General features: G+C 34.5%; 1 protein-coding gene across 1 annotated transcript; it reads right to left on the bottom strand.

Annotated features, from left to right (window-relative positions):
* Nucleotides 1-1,313: 1,313 nt before the first annotated feature.
* On the bottom strand, nucleotides 1,314-12,414 carry LOC133308748 (probable cellulose synthase A catalytic subunit 3 [UDP-forming]). The gene is made up of 13 exons (XM_061509432.1): nucleotides 12,334-12,414; nucleotides 11,577-11,772; nucleotides 11,313-11,425; nucleotides 6,464-6,714; nucleotides 5,726-5,992; nucleotides 5,068-5,413; nucleotides 4,843-4,980; nucleotides 4,615-4,740; nucleotides 4,031-4,243; nucleotides 3,630-3,924; nucleotides 2,959-3,155; nucleotides 2,514-2,864; nucleotides 1,314-1,901 (listed from the first exon to the last, which is right to left on the bottom strand). Exons 1-13 carry the CDS (start codon nucleotides 12,412-12,414, stop codon nucleotides 1,314-1,316), a joined length of 3,162 nt encoding a protein of 1,053 aa, XP_061365416.1.
* Nucleotides 12,415-23,129: the final 10,715 nt, after the last annotated feature.

Raw genomic sequence — 23,129 nt, 5'->3', positions numbered from 1 at the left:
AAGGTATCCTCCAGCTGACAGCTGAAGACTAATCTTTTCGAGGTAGGAGATCACATTAAGTGGATAAACCTCTCCCAATAAAGTTTTTTTTCATATACACGGCCAATGATCGAACCCCTGCATGTTTAAGAAACCCAGTTATCTATCCAACTCTGCTGAACTTTATTGGTTATCACCTATTTTTTTTTTTTGTTAGAGCATATCCTGAACCTAACCTATCCGTTATAGCTTGTGGGATGATATCTTTGATATTTTGAATTAGTTTTGTTATATTTATTAATTTTTTAAGGTTTGTTTACTAACTTTAAAAAAAATTAATATTATTCAAACTTCTTTTATTGTGTTGGAATGAATTAAATCAGATCTAAATGTAAAGCCAAACTAATTGGATAGTGAAATAAGAAAACTGATGAATTGGATTAAATGACTTTTGTCTTTAAAATCAATCCAATCCAATCCGCAAATATCCCAAACCCAAGTCATGAACCTTGTTTTTTAATTTGATTGACGGAATACGTATTTAAGGACTATCTTGACCATCATTTGGAGACTATATAACTGGCACTAATTTGATTATGTTCTTCAATAAATAACTTAATATATTTAATAAAAATGAAGCTATTTCTTTGATTATTTAAATACAAAATTCGTAAGAGAGGAATCGATAATTAGACGTATTCAAACTTCAAAATCAAACCAACTGAATAAAAAAAAAAATTTGATTCAAAAAACGAAAAATTAAATCAATTTAACAAAATCTACGTTTGATATATATATATTTTGGTTTTTAGTTGATATGTTTTCATTAATAAATAAGAAAATTTCATTTAATTTTTATTTTGTTTACGGAATTCAGAAAAAAATAGTGAAAACAATAAAATGTTCTCTTAGAACATAAAATTAAATTTTTCGCAAATAATAAGTGAACGATGCTCAAAACTTCTTATCATAGCAAGTCATCGTGTTGAACATGTTAGCAATGTATATAGTTTCAATCTCAATATATTGGATCCACAATGAATTTATAATTATGCTACAGTATACTGTTTGGTAAATTTAAAATTGTAGTACAACAATTCACACAGTGCCTTCTTTTGTAAAAAAGAAAAGAATCAAGTGAACACTTGTTTTTTGTCCAAAAAGTTCTACCAACTCATGCCCCCTAGGATTCAGGATTTTTTTTGGGTACATAATCTTAATGGACCTGAAAAATTCAGTTTTGGGTTTATACCTTTCCACCCTTTCTAGGATTTCTGACTAACCAGGATTTGAATTAAGCAAAACAATTACTATGACTATTATCATGCATGTAACTAATTGCAATCCAATCCACACTCCTCTAGAATTGGACCATCTGATTTGGGTAAAAATGGATCAATTTTTACCCACAAGACAGAGAAGAAAGATGCAAGCAAGATTGACCATACAAGAACAATGGTGGGAGTCCTATTATGCCTACCCATCATGCCTTTGAGGAAAGGATACAAGTGAAGAATTACCCAAAAGGAAAATACGAGTTTCCCTATTAGAGGCCCCCAAGACTCAAAGCCATTGTTTATTGCATATGAAACTCCAGCAACTACTGCAATCATGTTTAATATCAGCAATGTTGTAGGTATGATTAGCAAAGTTGTCCACCTCAAAGCAAACATCTCAGAATGTTCCTTGTCATCATCTTCTACTTTTGATGTCACAATGAAGTTTGTGTTTACACCTGCCAAGACCTTGAAGAATCCTACAAACACAGCAATCAAATGTGCTGAAACCCCTCCAATCACCCAAAACTGCTCATTTCTCCACCATTCATCAACTGTAACTCCACTCCATCTCATCTCTAGCACACTTGTTGAAAAGATGCAAATGAAAAGAGATATAAACCACATTCCAGCTGCACTATTGAGCTGCAATGCCAACAAGAATGTTGATAAGTATAGATATTTCTGTTTGGAAATTTTATTTCCTAATGTTATTTTGAGCATCATATTATATTTTCAATTATATCATGTTATTTAATTTATCGGGTAAAATAAGTGATCAAAATAAAAAGCCCAAATAGATTCCTAGACTGGTATGGTTTAAATGAGTGGATAACCAACCATATTGGCTCAATTAGGTATATACGAGTCTAATGAGCCCAATAATAAAAAAATTATTGTTAGGGGGTTTTAATCCCCAATATGTCAAATCACAAGTAAATTCTTTCTTCCGAGAATCCCAAGTAAGAATTTTTGTTAAGTAAGACAAAGAATCCCAATTCCAAAGGAGCACAAAGAATACAACTTGAATCCCAATCCCAATCCCATATCTTTTTTGATAGATCCAATATGATGTATCCGGGTTAAAGGATGATGGTTTTTATCATAAAACTTGAAAGACAATTCCCATCAAAAAAGAATTTGTGTTGCTCCAAGTTACTCACTTATAACTATAACTAGGTCTAATCTTCCAATCATAATAAGAAATTAGAAAACTAAAAAGATCTTTTGGTTGCAAAAAAATAAAAAAGTTCATACCTGAGGAATGATGAATTTCCCAGTAAGCAAGCAAACAGCTGGGAGAGTACAATATGCCACCAAAGGTATTGATGTCCATGGATATACTGTAGCATTTATATAAGAAACTCTCTCTAACCACTTTAGTCCTCCACCATATCCATGCCAAAGAGGGCAGTGTTTACTCATGAAGATTTCAATGGATCCAAGGGCCCATTGAAAGACTTGTTGTAAACCAATAGAGAGGTTTTTTGGGGCAGATACTTTAAATGCAGGTCTTTCAGGAATACAATATATAGATCTCCATCCATGACAGTGCATTTTAAAACCTGTCAATATATCTTCTGTAATAGAACCATAGATCCACCCAACCTGAATGATTAAAATAATTGTTCATAGAGCTGAATCCATGGTTTGAATAAGGAGACTAGGAAGAGCATCATAGTAATGGAAAACATTTCTTTACCTCTTTTCCCCATTCTGTTTTCTCTTCATAGCCACAGCTAATAACATGTATGGCTTCTGTAAGTTGAGAAGCAAAGTTACCATGTTTTAGTGTCTCACCATTTTCTAACTGAGTAGATGCAATGAAAATAGGAGATTGTCCAAATTTCTTTATGAATTTCTGATCTGAGATTGGAGCCAAAATTTCATCTTCAACTCCTACATTCAAGGTTTTACAAGTTTAGATTAGATGAGTGATATATTCACAAAATAATCCGGGTTCCTATTTCATATGCTTATTAAATATATATAAAAAGGGCAAATTCTGATGTACAAGGCTACCCAACTTGCAAGGATAAGGGTGATGATCGATTGCAGGCAGTCATACCCTTACATTTTTACAAAGAGACTATTTCCTAAACTCACACCTATGAGTTTCTGGTCACAAGTTGCAACTTTACCACTACTATACATATAAAACGAAATGAGAGATTATCAAATAGGTATGACACAATTTTTGTAAGTATTTGACTGAAGTCAAATAACCTAACATTTTCTTCTATGGGAAAGAGTTATTCTTGAGAAGTAAAGAGTTTTTCCGATGATTTAAACCATAGAATAACCATTATCATGGAGATATATATGGAGAGTTTAATATAATATGCGGACAAGTACTAGATGTGAAAAGTTTACCTTTAGTGCCATGTTCAATACACATCAGAGCACTCTCAGCTATAGATGCATCAGAATGTACATTTTTGAGATTGCTTTCCATTCTCACAAACTTAGGTTTCTTCAACTTCTTCTTCTTACTTTTTTCCATGCAACACCATCCACAGCAACACCACTTTGGCCAGCAATTACATGTCTTGGTTGGAGGCTTCTTTTTTCTTGGAGCATCAAAACCATACAGTGCTTGCCTTCTAAAGACACATCCTATCCCAACATATGTAGGTCCTTGGATACCATCCAAACCTTTCATGTTAATCTAAAAGGGAAGAGAATAAGCTTATTATAGTTTCCATTCACATTGAAAAATCAAAAAAAGAAAAAGAAAGAGTAATTTCTTTGGAGTATGAGAAGAGTTTTCATACATCAAAGAATGCATTTGTTTGATTGGCATATTGATCATTGCTATCAATACCATCAAATCTCTGGGAGAACTGAACATAGCAGACCCTTTTTCCTAATAAAGGATCCATCATGAAACACATTGCCTCTCTTATCGCCTTGCTATTGTTGATGTAATGATCAAAGTCCAAGTTCAATACAAAAGGTGCATTGGACAGCACGGAAGACACTCTGACCTGTTTAACAGATCAACAAGGAAATGTATCAAAAAATTCTGCACTGATGTCAATTGCATCATTAACCAAAAATGTAGAACATCCTCTAGCTTCTTGTCACCCTCAATTTTTCCCCCCCTTTCAATTGGAAGAGGTAGAGGGAGGGCGAGCCTTGAAGTGATGGTAAGATTGCTCCTTTGTGACTAGAAGGTCATGGACTAGAGTTTAGGAAATAGTCTCTTACAAAAATATAAGGGTAACACTGCTTACAATCTACCCTTTATCTTACTCTCGCAAAGTCGAGGAGTTTTATGCACCAGAGTTTTGATAGAGGGACAGGAGGGGTCCATTTTAAGATAACTATAGGATGCCATTTCTCATGTACTGCTTACCAACGCATTCAGTGCTCCTGCTTTTCTATGGTGATTGAATTTAGGCCTCTTTTCTCTAGAAACATATACCAGGCATGGTAATTCATTTCCATCCATGTCATATCCTCCATTTTTTCCATTAAAAACCTGAGAAAGGGTTGACATTGACAATCATAAGGTTAGGCAAAAAATCCAAAATGGCCATATATATATATATATATATATATGACATGTTCTTTAGTTACTTACCTGTATCATTCCTGGATGATCACGAACATTATTTCCAGGCCACGGTGTTCCATCTTGCATTGTCCACCCTTCTTCTGGGACCTTCCTAGCTTTAGCAACCAGAGAATTAATTCGAACTCTAAACTCTTCATATTCCCTCTGCAGTATCAATGAATAGAAATCTTTTATCATATAAAATACGAAGATTTATATGACAAACCAATTAAGAGATGGAAACATCTTTACTTTCATTGCTCTTCTCTCTTTGACAAATGATGGGTATGCCTTATCTCTTAGATAGTTTATTTTCTCAGCAAAATACCATTCAGGAGCTCTAGGCTCAATGCTGAACTTCTTACAGAAAGGAACCCATTTCCTTGCAAATTCATAAGTATCAGATAAAACCTCAAATGTTAACATTGCCGCGCCATCATCAGATACATAACATGACACCTTTTCAGCAGGGTAATCAACAGCTAGAATTGAAAGAACTGTGTTTGCAGTCACTAGAGGAGACTCTTTTAGTGGATCAACTGTACTCACAAATATATCAATTGGAGATAGTTGTGAAGGTTGACCTTCCTTTTCATACCTATATATGAATGAACAAAATTTTGTTAATAAACTTGCAAAGAAAGCATAATAAATAATAGGAAAATATAGCTCAGCTGTTGTTGCTGCAAAAAAAAAAAAAAAAACTTATGCAGCAACACATAGAAAAGTCAAGATATGCCAACGAATCTTGGCTTTTTTTTTTGAAATGAGTGGGTCCCACATTTTCTGTGTGTGCTGCAAAAATAAAATAAAATTATTTGCATTGACTGCAAAAAAAGAAAAAGAAAAGGACCCTAAGTAGTAATAAATACAAAACTTTATATCATAAAACTATGTGTACATTACTTGCCTTAAGGAAAGCCTGTCCAGATAGGTTTCCCTTGTAACAGGAAACCACTTTGGGAACTGATCTAGAATCCATGAAAGAGTGAACCAAATCTCACATATTACTGATACAAGCCACAAAGCATAGGCATTTTCTACTGGGTGCATAACTCGATAATGGAAGAAGAATCCAAGAACAACTAGTCTAATTATTATGATCATTCGGTAAGGGTTAATTTGACTTGATGGAATCGGTAACTTTCTTGACAATGGTTGCCTTGCTTCATCCATTCTGATTAACATAAGTAAACATTACAATCTCATAATAAAGCATATGCGCACACACACACACATATATATCCATATATATAGAGGTTATTCTTACGTTGGTTATTTTTAGGCTGATGTAAGAATAAAATGTTTTACATTCATTTTTTACCATTAATCCACCACCATCCAATGACTACCGTAAACAAAAATATTAGAGCAATTTGAAATAAATGAAATTAATGGTCAAGATTGAGAGTTTAAAGGTACATATATAAAATGATCATAGCCTATATAAATATATACAGTGACATAATCAATTTATAGTACTGATATAAGAATAAAAAGTCTTATACTCAATCTTAGTCATTGATATGCTTATCTCAAATGACTCATATATCTAATAAATTAGAGCTATTAAATATAAAATTAACCACTAAGATTGAAAGTATATATCTTCACTTTGATGCTAAAGAAATTGTAGAGAAGAACTTACAGAGGAAATTCAGTGTCATCATCTACAACATTGTCCAAAGCTTCATTGTTATTTTCTTTTCTAATGTTGCCAAGTTTCCCTTGTCTTTGCTTCCATGTCTCCATTCTCTCCTTCCAAGCAACACTTCCATAGCCATAAGCAGCAAGGTCCTTGGAAGGGTCCAAGGGTCTTGCATGCAATGCAATTATCTCTTTGCCCAAGGTTGAACTTGAGGGAACTAAAGCATGATGCTCTTGAGATATTTCGTCATCCTGTTCCAAGAGGTGTGTTGCATGCATGCAAAAGATAAAATAATTAAGAACCCAGAACAAAATTTCAAGGGGAATGCATATGTGCTGTTACATGAAAAAGAAATATTGTACTACAGACACAATATTTTGAGAGAGAGAAAATGATATAAAGACAGAGAAAAACAATTCATGGGTTCCACAACAAAATTGTATCTGTAGGAAAAACAAAAAAATTCCTGTAACATTACGGATGGATTACCCAAATTTCAATGGTGACATGGAGATTTGAACCTATCACTTCTTGCAAATTATGGAAACTCCTCAACACTAATTTACTCCTATTGGCTTACGGAGAAACAAAATTTGTTTATTAATCACTCGAGATTTGACTAATTAAGTAGTACCACAAGGAGTTGCCTTATTATATATGAAGAAAGTAGTTCCCAAACGAGGCTAGTTAAATAATTAACTAAAATATGGAGATTAGTCGGCGTGATTATGAGAAAAATGCGATGTTTAGATGAAATGTGTTAAAGAACCACTTCAACCAAAAATTTTAAGATATTGGGTGGGGCCTTTTTAATGATTTATATTATATTCTCTAACACACCCCCTCACGCAAGAGCCCTTTGGACCTTTGGACTTGAAGGGTGAATATGACACAAGTCCATTATTGGTCCGCTTTGTGTTGCACAAGGCCATTTTTTGGTCTGCCTTGTGCTTTTCTTAATTCCACTTGAAAGTGAGGGGCGGTGATGATCGAATTGATGTTAGCGTTATAATAAAATTATTCATGTTTTTCAAAAATTATTTTTATTTTTAGAAGAATTATGTTATTAGATGATATTAGAGTTTTAGTATAATAGCCCTAACCTAATTAATTAGTAAATTAAATGTGATTGAATAATTAAGCATGTAATAGTGAGTAAAATTACGTATAGGACCTAATTAAATGAATTGGGGTCACTTTTGAGGTAAAAAGTGTACTCAGTGAAAATTAAGGGGTATAAATGGGTACCGACAAAAGTATCCAAAATATAAAAATGAAAGTGGAAATATTCATAGAAAAATATTCCAGACTTTTGGGTAAAGTCTGGTAGTGAATGGAGTTGAATAGATAGATGAGCCAATACCCATTTGATCCCACTTAAATTATGTTAAGTGACTATACAATACAAAAAGAACTCAAATCCCTTCCCCAACCCGTCGTGCGCCAGAAGAGAGAAAGAAAGGAAGGAAGAGAGGAGAAGAAGAGAAGGAGAAGAGAAAGGAAGGGGGAAACCCTAGGTTGTGCAAACCTTAGCCAAATTCATCCATTCCAAAGCCCAAACCACTCCAAATCTTCCTCTCTTTCACAATCAAAGCTTGGTTTTGAGTGGGAGTCTTTGTGGAGTGAGATTTCAACCTCCAAAAATCCAAACCTTAGGAAAAATTGAGGGATTTGTTGGCTTCTACCTCCATGGAAGCTTGAGGAACAACCATTCCTTGTTGTGTGATCCATTGTGGTGAGTTTTCCATCTCTTTCACACAAATTCCTTGAGTTTTACATGATTTAGGTTTTGATGAATAGTGTTTTGGAGTTTTATGATAATGTGAGTTGATTGGCTATGTTCTAGGAGGATTGCGACTTAGTATATGTTATGAAAAATGCTAGGAATGACATTTAATCGGTGAAAATGAGCTTAGATAGTCATTGGTTATGCTTTGAAAATTGCAAGGTTTAATGCTTGATGTTGGACTTTCATGCATTAGAAATCAATGGTTTGGTTTGGTTGAATATTGATGGTGTCCATGTTATGTCTAGGATTGAGGCATTTGGACCAACCTTGAACGACCAACCATTGGAGCAAGCTATGGAGCTTGATTAGCTCATTGGAATAGGTAAGTCCATGCTTTTGTTGTGGCATGAATTGGATAGCTTGGTTTATGATTAAAAGATACTCTTGAATGCAATGTTTTGATTGCATTACACCGTGTGTAAGTGGTGGTGTGTGAAATTGATTATTGTAATTGGTGGCAAAACTTGTTGGTGAACAAAGGTTGAACTGAAGCTTTGAGGTAAGCCTTCGGACCTTGGGTGTAATTCCCTTGATTGTTCCACCAAGCCCTGAATGGGTAGTGGTAGTGATAGTGTGTATAAATGCAATGAAATAGTTTAATGCTTTGTTATACGTATGTGTATGCTTTGGTGTGGCATAGGATGGTGTTTCCCTATGTTGGTATGTTGCATGACGATGCGTAAATCATACTTGGTAGTTTAGCTGGCCAGTAGGACTATTTGCATCTGAGTATCCTTAGGACGACTTGAGAGCTCGAGGGATTTCTCCTGGAGATGTTGTTTACACATTGCATATATATGTATTTATTGCATTATTATTGTTATTGCTATTACACTGTTTTTGAACTATGGGGTGGAGAGATGCTCCAAGGACCCCTGGTTTACTGGATATATTCGTATATCTCACCCCGTGTTGTGGGAACCCCCTTTCAGGCAAGGATGCTGCAGGAGCCACCAGTGGCAAGTGGCCATATTTGGATTAGCAGTGATACATGAAGATTCTGTTTTTGAGATTATACATGTCATTTTGTAGTTCACATGTATAGGATTGTTCATTGATAGTCAATTGCTAGATGTATATCCTGTTGTATTTGAATGGACTTAGCCTATGCTCATGCCCTTGGTTATCTCTTTTGTTGGTGGGAGCCAAGGGAATGATCATAGTGTTTTGTAGCTAAGTCCCATGAATTGTAATTAAGACATGTTGTAAGGTTGTAATTAATGGATATATATATATATATATATATGATGAAATGTTATGCATGCTTCTCTTAGTGTATGAGTACTTTGAGAGACTAGAATTCATATATTGAAAGAATTATATGATTGCCAATTAGGTGAAAGAAGACCTTTAAGTGGAAAATCCATGTAGAAGTAAAGATATCCTGTCTTGTTGTCCAATTTTTCGTATTTTATATGATGGATTTGGACCCTTTTGTCTTAATGGAAGTTGTAGAAAACTTTCCTAGCTTTCCATAGAGACCAAGATGGTGTAAATCGGATGAGTATAACTAAATTTATGGAGGAAACACCATAGGTAGGTCAAATTACCCTATTTTGGCATCCAGCCCTGTTGTGTGGCGCTAGGGGCGCCAACTGCCAAAATGAGGCAGTGACATTAGCGCTGAGGGCGCCACTGTGGCGCTAGGGGCGCCAACCTTTCTTCCTTCTGGAGCATTCTCACGCTAGGAGCGCGGGACCCACGCTAGGAGCGTGGGGGTCCTGGAAATTTCAGCACCTAATTTCTTAGAAAATGCGTAACTTGGGCCACGGTGCTCTGATTTGAGCGCGGTTTGAACCCACACGTAGCTAATGAATAATCCTATAATATATTTAAAGTTGAAGGTCATAAAAGTAGAATAGGAATTTCTCAAATAAATAAAGAGAGGATGCGTTTAGATATAAAAGCATAAAAATGAGACCTACAGTAATAATTCCACATTAAGTTAAGTTACATTCACCTTATGGGAATAGTTTTAAGTACGGAGTTGATTTAATCAAAAGCGTTTATAAATAAAAAAAGGAAAAAGTTTATCCGTAGTTTAATTCAATTTGGTGTTTGTAACTGCGTTCAATGCCGTACGTAATGATAACAAACCGGTTCTAGAACGGGGTGTTATATTTGGTCATCCTCGTTTTAAGTCTAAGTTATAATAAAAGCATTTTATGTTTTTTTATAATAGTTAATCTTTTAAATAATAACTCGTTTTAGTACAAAAAAATAATAAGTCTTTTAACATAAAGAAATATGAATAGAAAAGGATAACAAACTCTTTTAGTATGGCTGCAGGTGAATGAGTTCACAGTTTCAAAATTAAGTGGCTTTTTCTTCTTGAAAGCTAGTTGTAATTAAGTGATCAATTATTTTTTCTTTAGTGTTAAATTTTTTATTATCGTCGCTTTCATTAAAGTTGGCTAATGTTTAATTATAACTGAAAACTATGATATAAAGTAAAGGAGTGTAATCTAAGCAAATTTGAGAAGAGTAGTTCAGTATAATTTGCTCTAACTTATTTTAGATTATGCGGGCCATATGTTATATGGATATATAGGAATGTTACAACAACCACCACTATTAATATAAGCAATTAGCATTGCTATAATAATAAGGAGTTTGGGTAATTTGCATGAGATCGTAGGTTCGAACCTCAATGTTATTAATGTTGTAAAGAATTATTTCAACCCAAAATTTTAAAGTGTTAGGTGAGAGCCTTTGTAAAGAATTAATTCAATCCAAAAACTTAAACTAATAAGGAAGACCCATCAATGATTTATATACTTATCTAACACACCTCCTCACAAGATAATCCATTGGATTTGAAAGGTGGATAATACGCAGGCTCGGTCTAAATGTAATAAGAAATTCTATAAAGAAAATGGGAGGCGACAAGAATCGAATCCGAGATACCTAAGTTCTGATACTATGTAAATAACTAATTTAACTAAAAAATCTTTAAGACAATAAGTGAAGACCCATCAATAATTTATATACTTCTCTAATAATTATATATCTTAAAAAAAAAAAAAAAAAAAAAAAGTTACTACCAATATAAAGCATTACCTCAGGAGACACAGATTTCTGCATATCTTGTTTATTTCTTCCATCAAAATCGAATTCATTCTCCAAGTCATCAATGCCATCCTCCTCTTCATCCCCCTCAACTCTAGCACATCCTGAACACTCAATCAAAAGGAGTTGCACCAACCATTGATAAGGAGTTTATTCCTCTTCATCACAGGTCTCAAATTCGAGTATTGAGAATTAAAAAAATAATGTTGAGAGAATCGCCCCTTATATATGAATCCTATTGTGCTTTTAACATACCTTTGAGACGCTTATATCTAGTTTTGCATTGAGGACAGACATGGTTTCCCTCCCTGCGTTCATACTCATAACAATCTCTGCAAACAGGAAATGCACACTCGTTGCATGCCACGAAGAGGTCACCGTCTACATTAACCCCTATGTCATCTCCACATAGTTGGCATATTTGACCATGTAAGTGTTGCAACTCTCTCTGCTGCACCACACCAAACCAATGTGCTAATGTTAATGTTACCATCCTTTTGTTACTTTACATGTTCATATTGCATATATTTAAAAAAAGAGGAGTTTAAAGCCTTAATCCTAGGTCCGCACTGAATCAGACTAGTCGCGAAGCGATGAACCGATTGGAATATCTCAAAAAAAAAATCAAAGAAAGGCAAATCCAGTACACAAAGCTTCCGATTTTAGGACAGAGTTTAGCATCGATTGTCTACAGCCTTATTTTTACAATTTTTAAATTTTCTCGTACTCAAACATGAACTTTTCGTCACAAAGAAACAACCTTATATATATGTGTATATATTTGAGTACGAATTATTAGGGATAAGGATAAGAATAACAGTGCGATGACATGAGATGTGATAGAATATATAATAGACTACTAATAGAAGGTTTACGGAAAAATAATTCATGTAGAGTTCGGGATTTTAGAAAACTCAGCAGTGGAATGAAACTAATCCTAAAAGATAATCATAGTTAAAAATATTAAAATATATATAATCACTTTGTATAAGATATGATAGTTGTTACTTACAGCAAAGTCACCATCTTGACGAATGATAATGAATTCATTGCCGATGTGAGAGCCTGCAACTAACCCGAAATTGGTTCCCATTTGATGGTGGATCATGCACTACCTTACCATTTCTAATCACAACTTACTATATTTATATATTATAAATCCTTTGCCTTTAAACTCAAGGAAGATATAAATTCACTTTACTTGAACAAGAGAGAAGCACAGTTATTCCTTTTTAGCCAAAAGAAAAAAAAAAAAGTTTCCTCTTGTATTAAAAAAAAGAAAAAAAGTTACAACTAATAATTATTCCAATAATTATTCTTTTCTTCTCTTTTTTTTTTTTTTTTTTTTATTTCGGCTGAAACTCTCACCGTCTCTTTCTCCGCCAAATGGCCTTCCCATTTTTGTTTCATTTGACACATTTACTTTGTTCATCTATAACTCCGCCAACAAAGCTTTTGCGTCATCATTTAACAAGCAAAATGAAAAAGGAAAAAAGAATAATAGATCTTTCCACATGTCTTATATAGGTACAACGAGTTAGCTTAGTGTTTCATTTTCTATGATGTTTTGTACTTCTAATCCATATAGAAAAACAGCATTAACGACATTATTGTGTTTCCACTGTGATTGCTTGTGAGATACGTGAAGAAATATTCATATCACTAAGCCACGCTGAAATTTTAAGTCTATTGCGGGGTGCAATTATTAGCATTTATAATCAACTAATTATACCTTTCCCAAATAACACGCACAATTTGAGGCTTCATTTTAGGAATAACATGAACCATCGAAGTTTCGTTCAAGTGATTGTATCCAATAAAAATTTGAAGAGTAAAACTTTCGCCTAGTATTCTCCAAAGATTAATATATATATGTCACCACGTTAGTTTTTTTAAAGATTTTTTTTTTTCACCAAATTAATTTCTTAAAAATCTAAACGGATGATATAGTTACGATGAGACGAGTTGTAACTCAGTGAGCAAATAATGAAATTTAAAACCATCGGTATTTGTGGGTTGTAACATATGAAATGAATATTTTATTCAAACTATAAATATGAAAAATCATCAAATCTCAAATCAATTTATATATATGAGGAATGATATACTTACAACCAAAAAAGTTTATCACCTTTACAACCAATTTAATCATCGTTGATTTTCGTCAATCTAACGGTTATAATTTATTGGAAATTATTGGGTCACATTTATTAATTAATTATTAATTTATAATAAATTATAACCGTTAGATTGACGAAAATCAATAGTGATTAGGTTGGTTGCAAATATGATAAATTTTTTTGGTTGTAAGTATATCTTGCCCCTATATATATAACATAAATTAATATTTTATCAAAATAATATGAAATCACACGGTAAATTTGAAAAGCAAACTTTTAAATCAAATCAATTTATATAATTTAAAAATTCATATTTCACTAAAATTATAATATGGCAATCTCAAACAACCCCTCGTATGAAAATATAATGTGATAACAATGTTAAACTCACTATCAAAAATATAAATCTCATAATAATGTCAAACTCCCCGTCTGCAATAAATCAACAATAGGCTCTCAATTTATAAATAAGTTATGGTGCACCAAGGAATACCTAATATTAATAGTTTACAATGTTTTAAAGTCGTCTCACAAACAATTTAAAAACATAAACCATAATATATACATTTATGAAGGAAAACTAATCACAGTTATATCACATTTTACATAAACCACTATTTCCTTATTTTCTTTAAAATCACTCATTAATATTACAATGTTTCTCAAATAGTAAACCATGAGATCATTTAAAATCCATATTATTCCTCCATATTATTTTTCAATACCATCAAAACTAAATCATTATATAACTAATTTAAATGAAAATTTAAGTAATTCTCAAAATCCATATTTTATAAAATATTCTATTAATACATGTCACATATTCAAAATTTGAAAATATAAAATCATAACATTCACAATATTATTCCCATTCAATTCTCAAATATTATCAGAAAGCCAACATAAGTGTTAAAAGTGTTAGTATGTAGGTGTCCTAGAGATAATCTATTTTATCAGATCATGAACACCTTGTATTGATTAGTATTTAATGATTTATATATTTGAGCAAATTTTATCTTTATCATATTTATATCTCGCTTATATTTTACGATTAATATGTGTTTAAAGATAAAGGCTCTAGGAATAGAATAGGTGTTCACTCGAGGATCTATGATAGGGATCATGATTATGATGATTCGAGGACACTACATGTCTATTGCCTGAAACTTGTTCCTCGTTTTGAATCACCAAGATAGGGCATTGGTGATCTCAATAAGACTAGTACAACATCATCTACTTGTATGGATATGCAAGGTAGGGACCTCATGGAATGCAGGCATGGAGATGCCTTAGTTGATGTCGTGGGTGGATCTGTTAGAGAACATGTGGCACTGAACTGACCCACTGAGAGACTCCACAAGGATTCAGTGTAGAGAGTATCATTAAATTTGTAAAGTCTCTCATTGTTTGGTAGTGCGGATCGTCCTAGACTTGAGGATATCATTGAACACTATGTCCTAGGGTTCTACTTTGACTGTACAACTTTATTAACCTGAAAATGGGGAGAACAATGTACTCGTGGGTATAACTCAAATACATGAGTATAGATGGACATGCCGAAAGGACTCACAATCCTATAAGGGATTAGTCGTTCACAATAACTAGCAGGACTTGGACGAATTCTAATTGACTTGGAAATTCATGCATAGTAAGAGATCATGAGTAGTCATTATAACACCTCACATATTTAAAATGCGTATTAATTGTTAAATTGTGGGTTAGAGAGTATATTTAGTAAAAATTCTAAGTTTTGAGTCAAAATACGTACAAGAGTAAAACAATTAATTAACGAATACGTAACCCTAAATTGTAAAATGATAAAATTAGGCCTCAATTGATGAAAATAATATTGGAAGTGGATTCAGAATAAAAAATTGAGCGGTTAGGCAAGTTTCTGGAAAATTGATGAATATTATTTTTACCGAATAAAATACTACAATACAGTTGCACCGAAAAACATAAAAAGTGAATTACTGCTCTAGGATTGAATATATGTTGGAAAAGGCACTTAGAATCAAGAAATAGGACTAATTGTATTGTTTGATAGATTTTAGAGTTTTTGGGGAAACGTGCCAATGGGGCACCACTAGGGGTAAAATAGTAATTTCACTGAATTACTGGAAAACTTTGATTCATCTATTCAAGGTTTATTAAAGGATTTTGGTGAATGTTAAATTTTTGATTTAATGGATGATTTATGAATTAATAATAGATTAGAGTGTTAGGTGGATAGTTTTAAGTGTGTGAGGTGGCATGTAACACCCATCCCACTTAAACCATCAAAAAGCTATATGGCTGGTACTATTCACCATCTTCTTCCTCCCTCCTTCTCTCCTCAAACTTGCGGCCTCCTAACCATATAGGGCAAGAAATTGCCGTATAATTCCTCCACCAAATCCCTTAACATTTCACATGAAAATTTAAGTAAATCACCTAGTGAACTCAACCCACACCTCCATTCTTCTTGAAACTACTTTATCCCATGAAGGCCACAAAATTTTGAAGAAAGTGGAGCCATGGATTGGTGTTCATGTTTATTTGGTGCTTGGAAAACACTCTTGGGGAGTTGTGGAGCTAGTTTTGGTAAGTTTTCTCATCTCCTCTTAGTATTTATTGTGGATAAAAAATTAAAGACATAAGGGTATCTATATGTTAGTTTGGCTAGCTAGAGGCATTAAATGACCATGTATCTTTGATAAATGTTGCTTAGAATGATGTCTTGTGTAAGAAAATTCAATGAAATTTTAAGGTATTTGGAATTATTTAACTTAGGAAAATTTTGATGGACGAACATAGTTTTCTTGTAAAACAAGTTAATGAGGATGACCAAATTGAGTTGTGGATTAGTAAGAACAATTAATTACATGATGAATGATGCATTAAACACTTGAGAATCAATTGAAAATCCCTTGGTTTTTGGATGATGATGATTCGGCCATGTAGGGCTTTTTATAGAAAAATGGTGTTATAGTTTGATGAGTTGATGTGGTGAGTGTTTGGATCAATTAAGGTGGACCTATATGAGTGCCTAGAACCTTTGAAAGCAAGAAAAACTCCTTATTCCTTTGGATGTTACCCCTCGACCTTATAGGCTTAAATGAGGGAAAATTATGCTAAGTGATGATTTAATGTAAATATGGGTTGGTATGGTGTTATAAAAGGCTAAGGAAACTATAAGAATGATTGAATAAAATTAACGACAAAATTAGGGCATTTGGGCCTTGTTGGCCGAAGCAAAGGGTATAGATAAAAGATGGTTATATTGTGTTGTTGCTTGTGACTTGTTGGAAAAATAATTGGTCATGAATTCTGTGATCAATGTAGGTTGCCTCCCTCGGACACAATCGTAGAGGACTGACTCTTGAAGCTTTTTGGATTGCCTTTGATCCTTAACCATAAGAATTATGGTAAGTAACCGTTTATTTTATTATGTGATTGATTGGATAACTAATTGGGTTATCATGTGGTACATTATAATAGTGGGAATGACCACTTGTTGTAGGCATTTCTTGTTAAAGTTAAAGTGTGAAGCAACTTGAGATTCAAGCTACCTAGCTTGGGAGCTTCTAACAGGTAATCCCTTGGTATTGGGGTTAATCCCTATGTGTGCTTCACCATGCCCAGTGGGGTAGTGGTTGAAAGTTGTTGATAGTAATGATATGTGCTATAATATGATCATGCATGTTGACATGTTGTCTGGTGTATGTTGGATTATACCTGTATCTCTGGTAAGTAGATTATTGCCGTATTTTCCATAGGGGACTTACATTGGAGAGGCCTCTGTAAGGAGTTTCAGTTGGCCAGATGTCATAGAGTTGTTATCTGTTGAGGAGCACTGTAGGAATGTCTCAAGAGTTATAGGATGGGTTCCGTGAATTATATCTCGAGGATATATTCTTGGATATGGACCGATTGAGATTGCCGTATGCCGTATTGTTATGCATGTCTCATTATATCTGTATTATTACTTTTGCACTGAGCGAGCCATTCAGCTAAGTGATCCTCCAGAATGTAACACCCCGTTCTATAACCGGTTTGTTAACATAACTTTATGATATTAAGCGCAGTTACAATCACATTGCTTCAATTAAAACCCGAATACTTTTTTTTCCATTTTCTTTTTAAAACTTACTTGCTTTTCCTTTTTAACAAAACCGAGTTTAAAATAACCAATTGCATGACCATAACCTTATTATCTTGCAGAATAATCACAATTAAACTTAAAATCATATTATTATTTCGTTCGAGTTCAATACTAAATTCTCTTCATGTTTTTATTAAAGTGGGATTTCTATACTTACTTTAAAGTTCTCATCTCACATTATGTTATATATCTATCTGTTAGCTTCGCGTGGGTTCAAATTGCGCTCAAATCGGAGCTCTGTATCTCGAGTTAGGGCCAATTTTACTAAACTAAGTTTTTGCTGATTTTTCGAATTGAGCGTTTTGGCGCCAATTTAGCGTTTAAACGCCCAGAGACAGAAAATTTTGCCTTCTCCAGGTCTCCAGAGCGTTTTGGCGACCAACTTGAGCGTTAAAACGCCCACTTGAGCATTTTAGTGCCCATTTTTGCGTTAAAACGTCCAAGGGCAGAGACCTTTCCTCCATTTTACGAACTTAGAGCGTTTTAGCGCCCATTTCAGCGCTAAAACGCTCTCCAGCTAGGCAAAACATGCCCTCCCCTGTTTTCATGTGACTCCATGGGAGATTTTCTCCCACTTTCACCATTCTCTTAACACCTAATAGACATTATACAACTTTAATACATGATCCTTATCTATGTTCAGACACACATTCATCAAATTGCATCCATGTCTTTCCATCATATATACAACATGTACAATATTACACAATGTCCAAGTGTCTCTAATATATAATCATGGGACTTAGATACAAAACACTATGATCAAATCTTTGGCTCCCATTAACACAAGAGATACCAAAGGAGATGAGAATAGGCTAAGTTCACCAAATGAAACATGACATAAATATAACAAATGGCTTTCATATATGAATCCTATACATAGGAACTACAAAATGGCATGCATATAACAAATTCATGCAAAATCTTCATGTATCAACTAGTCCAAGTATGACCACTTGCCACCAGAGGCTCCTGCAGCATCTTTACCTGAAATGGGGTCCCCACAACACGGGGTGAGATATATAAATACATCTCAGTAAACCAGGGGTCCTTGAAGCATCTCTCCACCCCATAGTTCACTCACAGTATAATAGCAATAATTAGTAAATAATGCAGTAAATACATATCCATGCAGTGTGTAAAAACATCTCCAAGAGACATCCCTCGAGCTTTCATGCCGTCCTAAGGATACTTAGATGCAAAATAGTCCTACTAGCCAGCTAAACTACCAAGTATGAATTACGCATCGTCATGCAATATACAAAACATAGGGAAACACCATCCTATGTCACACAAAATGCATACACATACGTATAACAAAGCATTAAACCACCTTATTGCATATACAACACTATTAATAACCACTACCCATTCCGGGCTTGGTGGAACAATAAAAGGATCAATTCCCAAGGTCTGAAGGCTTACCTCAAAGCTCCAATTCAACCTTTGCTCACCAACAAGTTTTGCAACCAATCAACTTTGAATTCAAGCTATAACTTGCAAAATACACACCTACACCAAGGTGTCACACAATCAATCAATACAAGCTAATGAATATCCATATATTCATCAACAAAACAACAACTCTACACCACAAATTGGCATAAGGTTACCTATCCAAATGGGTTAATCAAGCTCCATAGCTTGCTCCAATGAGTGGTCACTCAAAGTTGGCCCACAAGACTCAATCCTATCACCATAAGGACACAATCAACCTTCCAATTTACAATTTGCTTAAAATGCTAGAAAACACACAAACCCCAAGCATGAATTTTCTAATACATTAAACAATAACTAAATGACTATCTAAACTCATTTCTACCGTTTATTTATGATCTACAACAACTTTTACAAAGGGCTTAAGCTTAAATCAAACTCAAACTCATATTACTCACAATGACACTATTCATCATCTTCTTCCATCATACAAACTCCATGAAAACCAAGCTTAAGGAGTGGAAACTTACCACAAATGATTGCACAACCATGGAATGAGTTCTTCCTAAGTCCCAAGAAGTGAAATGCTCCCAAACCCTTTCAATCTTCAAAGGGGGAGAAATTTTGGGAAGAGAAATCTCACACCACAATGCTCCCCACTCAAAAACAAGCTAGGATTAAGGATGAGAGGAAGATTCTAAGTGTTTTAGGATTTTGAATCACTCAAATCGGTTGAGAGATGATGGAACTAGGGTTTTGGGCATGAAATGGGTTCTCTCCCTCTCACTCTCAATTTTGTCGAGGAAGGAGAAGAAGAATGGAGTGAGTTGTGGTGTTTTACCACTTAGTATAGGTAAGTTGTTTTAAATGTGTATAAGTTCATCTATCTATTCACCTCTATTCACCACCAAACTTAACCAAAGGGTCAAATATATTTTCCTAGTAATATTTTTAAGAGTAAATACCGTTTTTGGTCCTTAGCAAATTTCACGATGCCCTCTTTAGTCCCTAGCAAATAAAAGGCTCACGTGGTCCCTAAAAAATTCAAAAAAGACCCATATTAGTCCCCAAAAGGACTAAAATGGGTCCATTTTGAATTTCTTAGGGACCACGATGGACCTTTTTATTTGCTAGGGTCTAAAGCGGGCTTCGTGAAATTTTCTGTGGACCAAAAATGGTATTTACTCTATTTTTAACTTTACTTTTATATTTTAGGTACTTTTGCCTACACCCATTTTTACCCCATAATTTTCACAGACAACACTTTTTACCTCAAAAGTGACCCTAATTCATTTAATTAGGCCTTATAATTAATTTTACTCACTAATACATGCTTAATTACTCAATTACATGTAATTTACTAATTAATTAGGCTAGGGATATTATAGTCACCCTACCTTTTAGCAATTTTTTCCGCAAAATCAAGAACATACATGTTCTTAAACTCAGGATATTGCCGGAGAAGCTCATCCTCCCGCTCCCAAGTGGACTCTTCAAGCGTCCTTCCTGAAAGAAACTGACCTTGAAGGTCGAGGCATGTGAGAGGGAAAAACAAAATTTTTTGAGCGGAATAACACATACCATATCAAGAAACATGCTTTAGGGCATGGATGTTACCTTGTTTGCTTTCCAAAACTGGAGGATGATCAAGATGAGGCTTGAAGATGCAAGCCCTCTAATATTGATCCATACCACCCTTTGTCAAGACGGAAGAACTCTTCTTCAAGGCCACCAACGAAAACACCAATGGAGGCAAGCTATGCGCCCAATGTGTGAAGGAGGAGGCTAGGTCAAGGTGTTTAGAAGAGTGAATATTCAGCAAGCATAGACACAAAAGTGGCGCATGGTTTTCTTTGAAAAAGGCTAGGTTATTTCGAAACTCTCTTAAGAAAAACCTCAAAAGGAACCCACAAGGAGATGAGAGAATGAGTTAATTAAAAATCTGATTTTCTTCACTCAAATAAGGCCCTATATATAGCGCACACTAGGGGGATGAGTGGAGTTGTTGCAAAATTCAAATCTTGTCAACAACCTCCTCTCACATCCTCATGATATCAAGTGAATATCTCAACAAGAATCTGACTCAACAACCATCATATGGCCAGCCATATGGTGCGCCCCACTTGGCCTCATAACAGTCCAGATACATTGAACAGTTGCATTCAAACTTGAACCAACTGTCTCACTTATTCTCTCAATAAACCAAATCTGACTGGAGCTCATTTGGTTGATCCTATGACCATCATCAGATACCTAAATCAGCGCCCCATATCCTCACTAGAAGATTTTCAAAGATCTCCTCTTGATATTTGGGATTTGTTCCAACAAGATCTTATCTTATCCTTTTGTTATGAAACAACTTTTCATTGCCAATTCAAATTCGAATTCAAACGTTCAAATATTTAAATTTTAAATTCAAATTCAAATTCCAAATTCAAATTCAAATTTCAAATTCAAATTCAAAATTCAAAATTCGAAATTTCAAATTTCAAATTTCAAATTTCAAATTTCAAATTCAAAATTCAAAATTCGAATTTCAAAATTCAAATTCAAAATTCAAATTTCAAATTTCAAATTCAAAATTCAAAATTTAAACATTTGATAATTAATTTAACTAATTAAATTAATTAGTAATGTCTTGGACCATCCAAGCCCATTAACTAACCATGCACCCTTTTTTCTTTTTGGTGGGCTTCCAAACTTCTTCTTGGGCTAACAACCATTATTAGGCCCAATACCTTTAATGCTATATTGTCATGACAATAAGGTGTTAGTGTGTGACCCATTAGGCCCAACATAGCCACTGACATAAATGGGCTTGGGCCCAATAAGCCCACAACCCATCTAATGACAACACAGAGCACTAGCAATGCTTTGTTGCCCCAGAGCTAGTTAGGTTAGTGACATAATCATCCTATTACACATATTTGGTTGCCGTATGTATTTCCTTTCGTCTCGGTTACCTTCCCATAAAACCTAGGGTAAGGAAACGTATCAACCCTTGCGGTTTAGGGTAAGCTTTATTCGAAATAGGGAATCTTCAATTTACTCACTCTAAAGGCAGATCATCTCATGATCTCATTTACTATGCATAGATTCCCGAGTCCCTGTAAATGTCATCCCGATTTCTCCGGTTTACAGATAACCTAATCTCTAACAGAGATCTGACAAATTCCTTCAGCTTATCACCCTAGCCCTGTGCTCTTTCAGGATAAGCCCAACAGTATACCTATGAGTCTCCATGTTTCAGGCAGATGAGGTATACAGTCAAAGCATGCCTTCTAGAACACAGTCTAGGTAATAACTTCTGGTCTAAGGAAAGACATACCCAAATATAAACAGACTACTCTAATGATACTCTCTGTGAGATTTCCTCATAGAGTCTCTTTTGTGGGTCTGTTCAGTGCGAGCTATACCGTTATAGATCCACCCACGACTTTAGCTAAGACATCTCCATATCTGTAGCTCATGAGGTCTTTACCTTGCATCCGAATACAAGTAGTTAAGTCGTGCTAGTCTTACCCGAGATCACTGATCCCCATTCTCAGTGTCTCTAGACTAGGAACATAAAATTAGGAATAAACATCCAATATCCTTGAATCCTCATGATCGTGATCTCATCACAGATACTCAAGAGATACCTATTTTATTCCAAGGGGTTTATCCAGTTAACAGTAATATCGAGACAAAATATGAAACATGATAAAGAATGCTTTTATTTATTTGCGACAATACAAAGGTCTACATCTATGTCCTTATTTAATCATAAGATTGTCTCTAGGACACCCAAATACTAACAAGCTCCCACTTGGCCTAGAGCCAATCAGGCCTAAGTCGTATACCCAAAGCCTCATAATGACTATCATGTTTTCTCTGAGAAACAGCCTTTGTCAGAGAATCGGCCAGGTTATCATCTGTGGGAACATAATCCATCTTTACATCCATTCTATCAATGATTTCTCTAATCAGGTGATATTTGCGGAGCACGTGCTTAGATCTTTGATGAGACCTAGGTTCCTTTGACTGCGCATTGGCTCCAGTGTTGTCGCACAACAACTGTATGGGCTCATCCACGCTTGGAACCACCCTAAGTTCAGATATGAACTT

Source organism: Gastrolobium bilobum, unplaced genomic scaffold (genome assembly GCF_033153095.1).
Source record: "Gastrolobium bilobum isolate Gb01-03AN ecotype WA unplaced genomic scaffold, APGP_CSIRO_Gbil_v1 utg1974, whole genome shotgun sequence".
Classification (NCBI taxonomy): Eukaryota; Viridiplantae; Streptophyta; class Magnoliopsida; order Fabales; family Fabaceae; genus Gastrolobium; species Gastrolobium bilobum.
The sequence above is the reverse complement of the archived record's forward strand: the minus strand, read 5'-3'. Positions and strand labels throughout refer to the sequence as shown.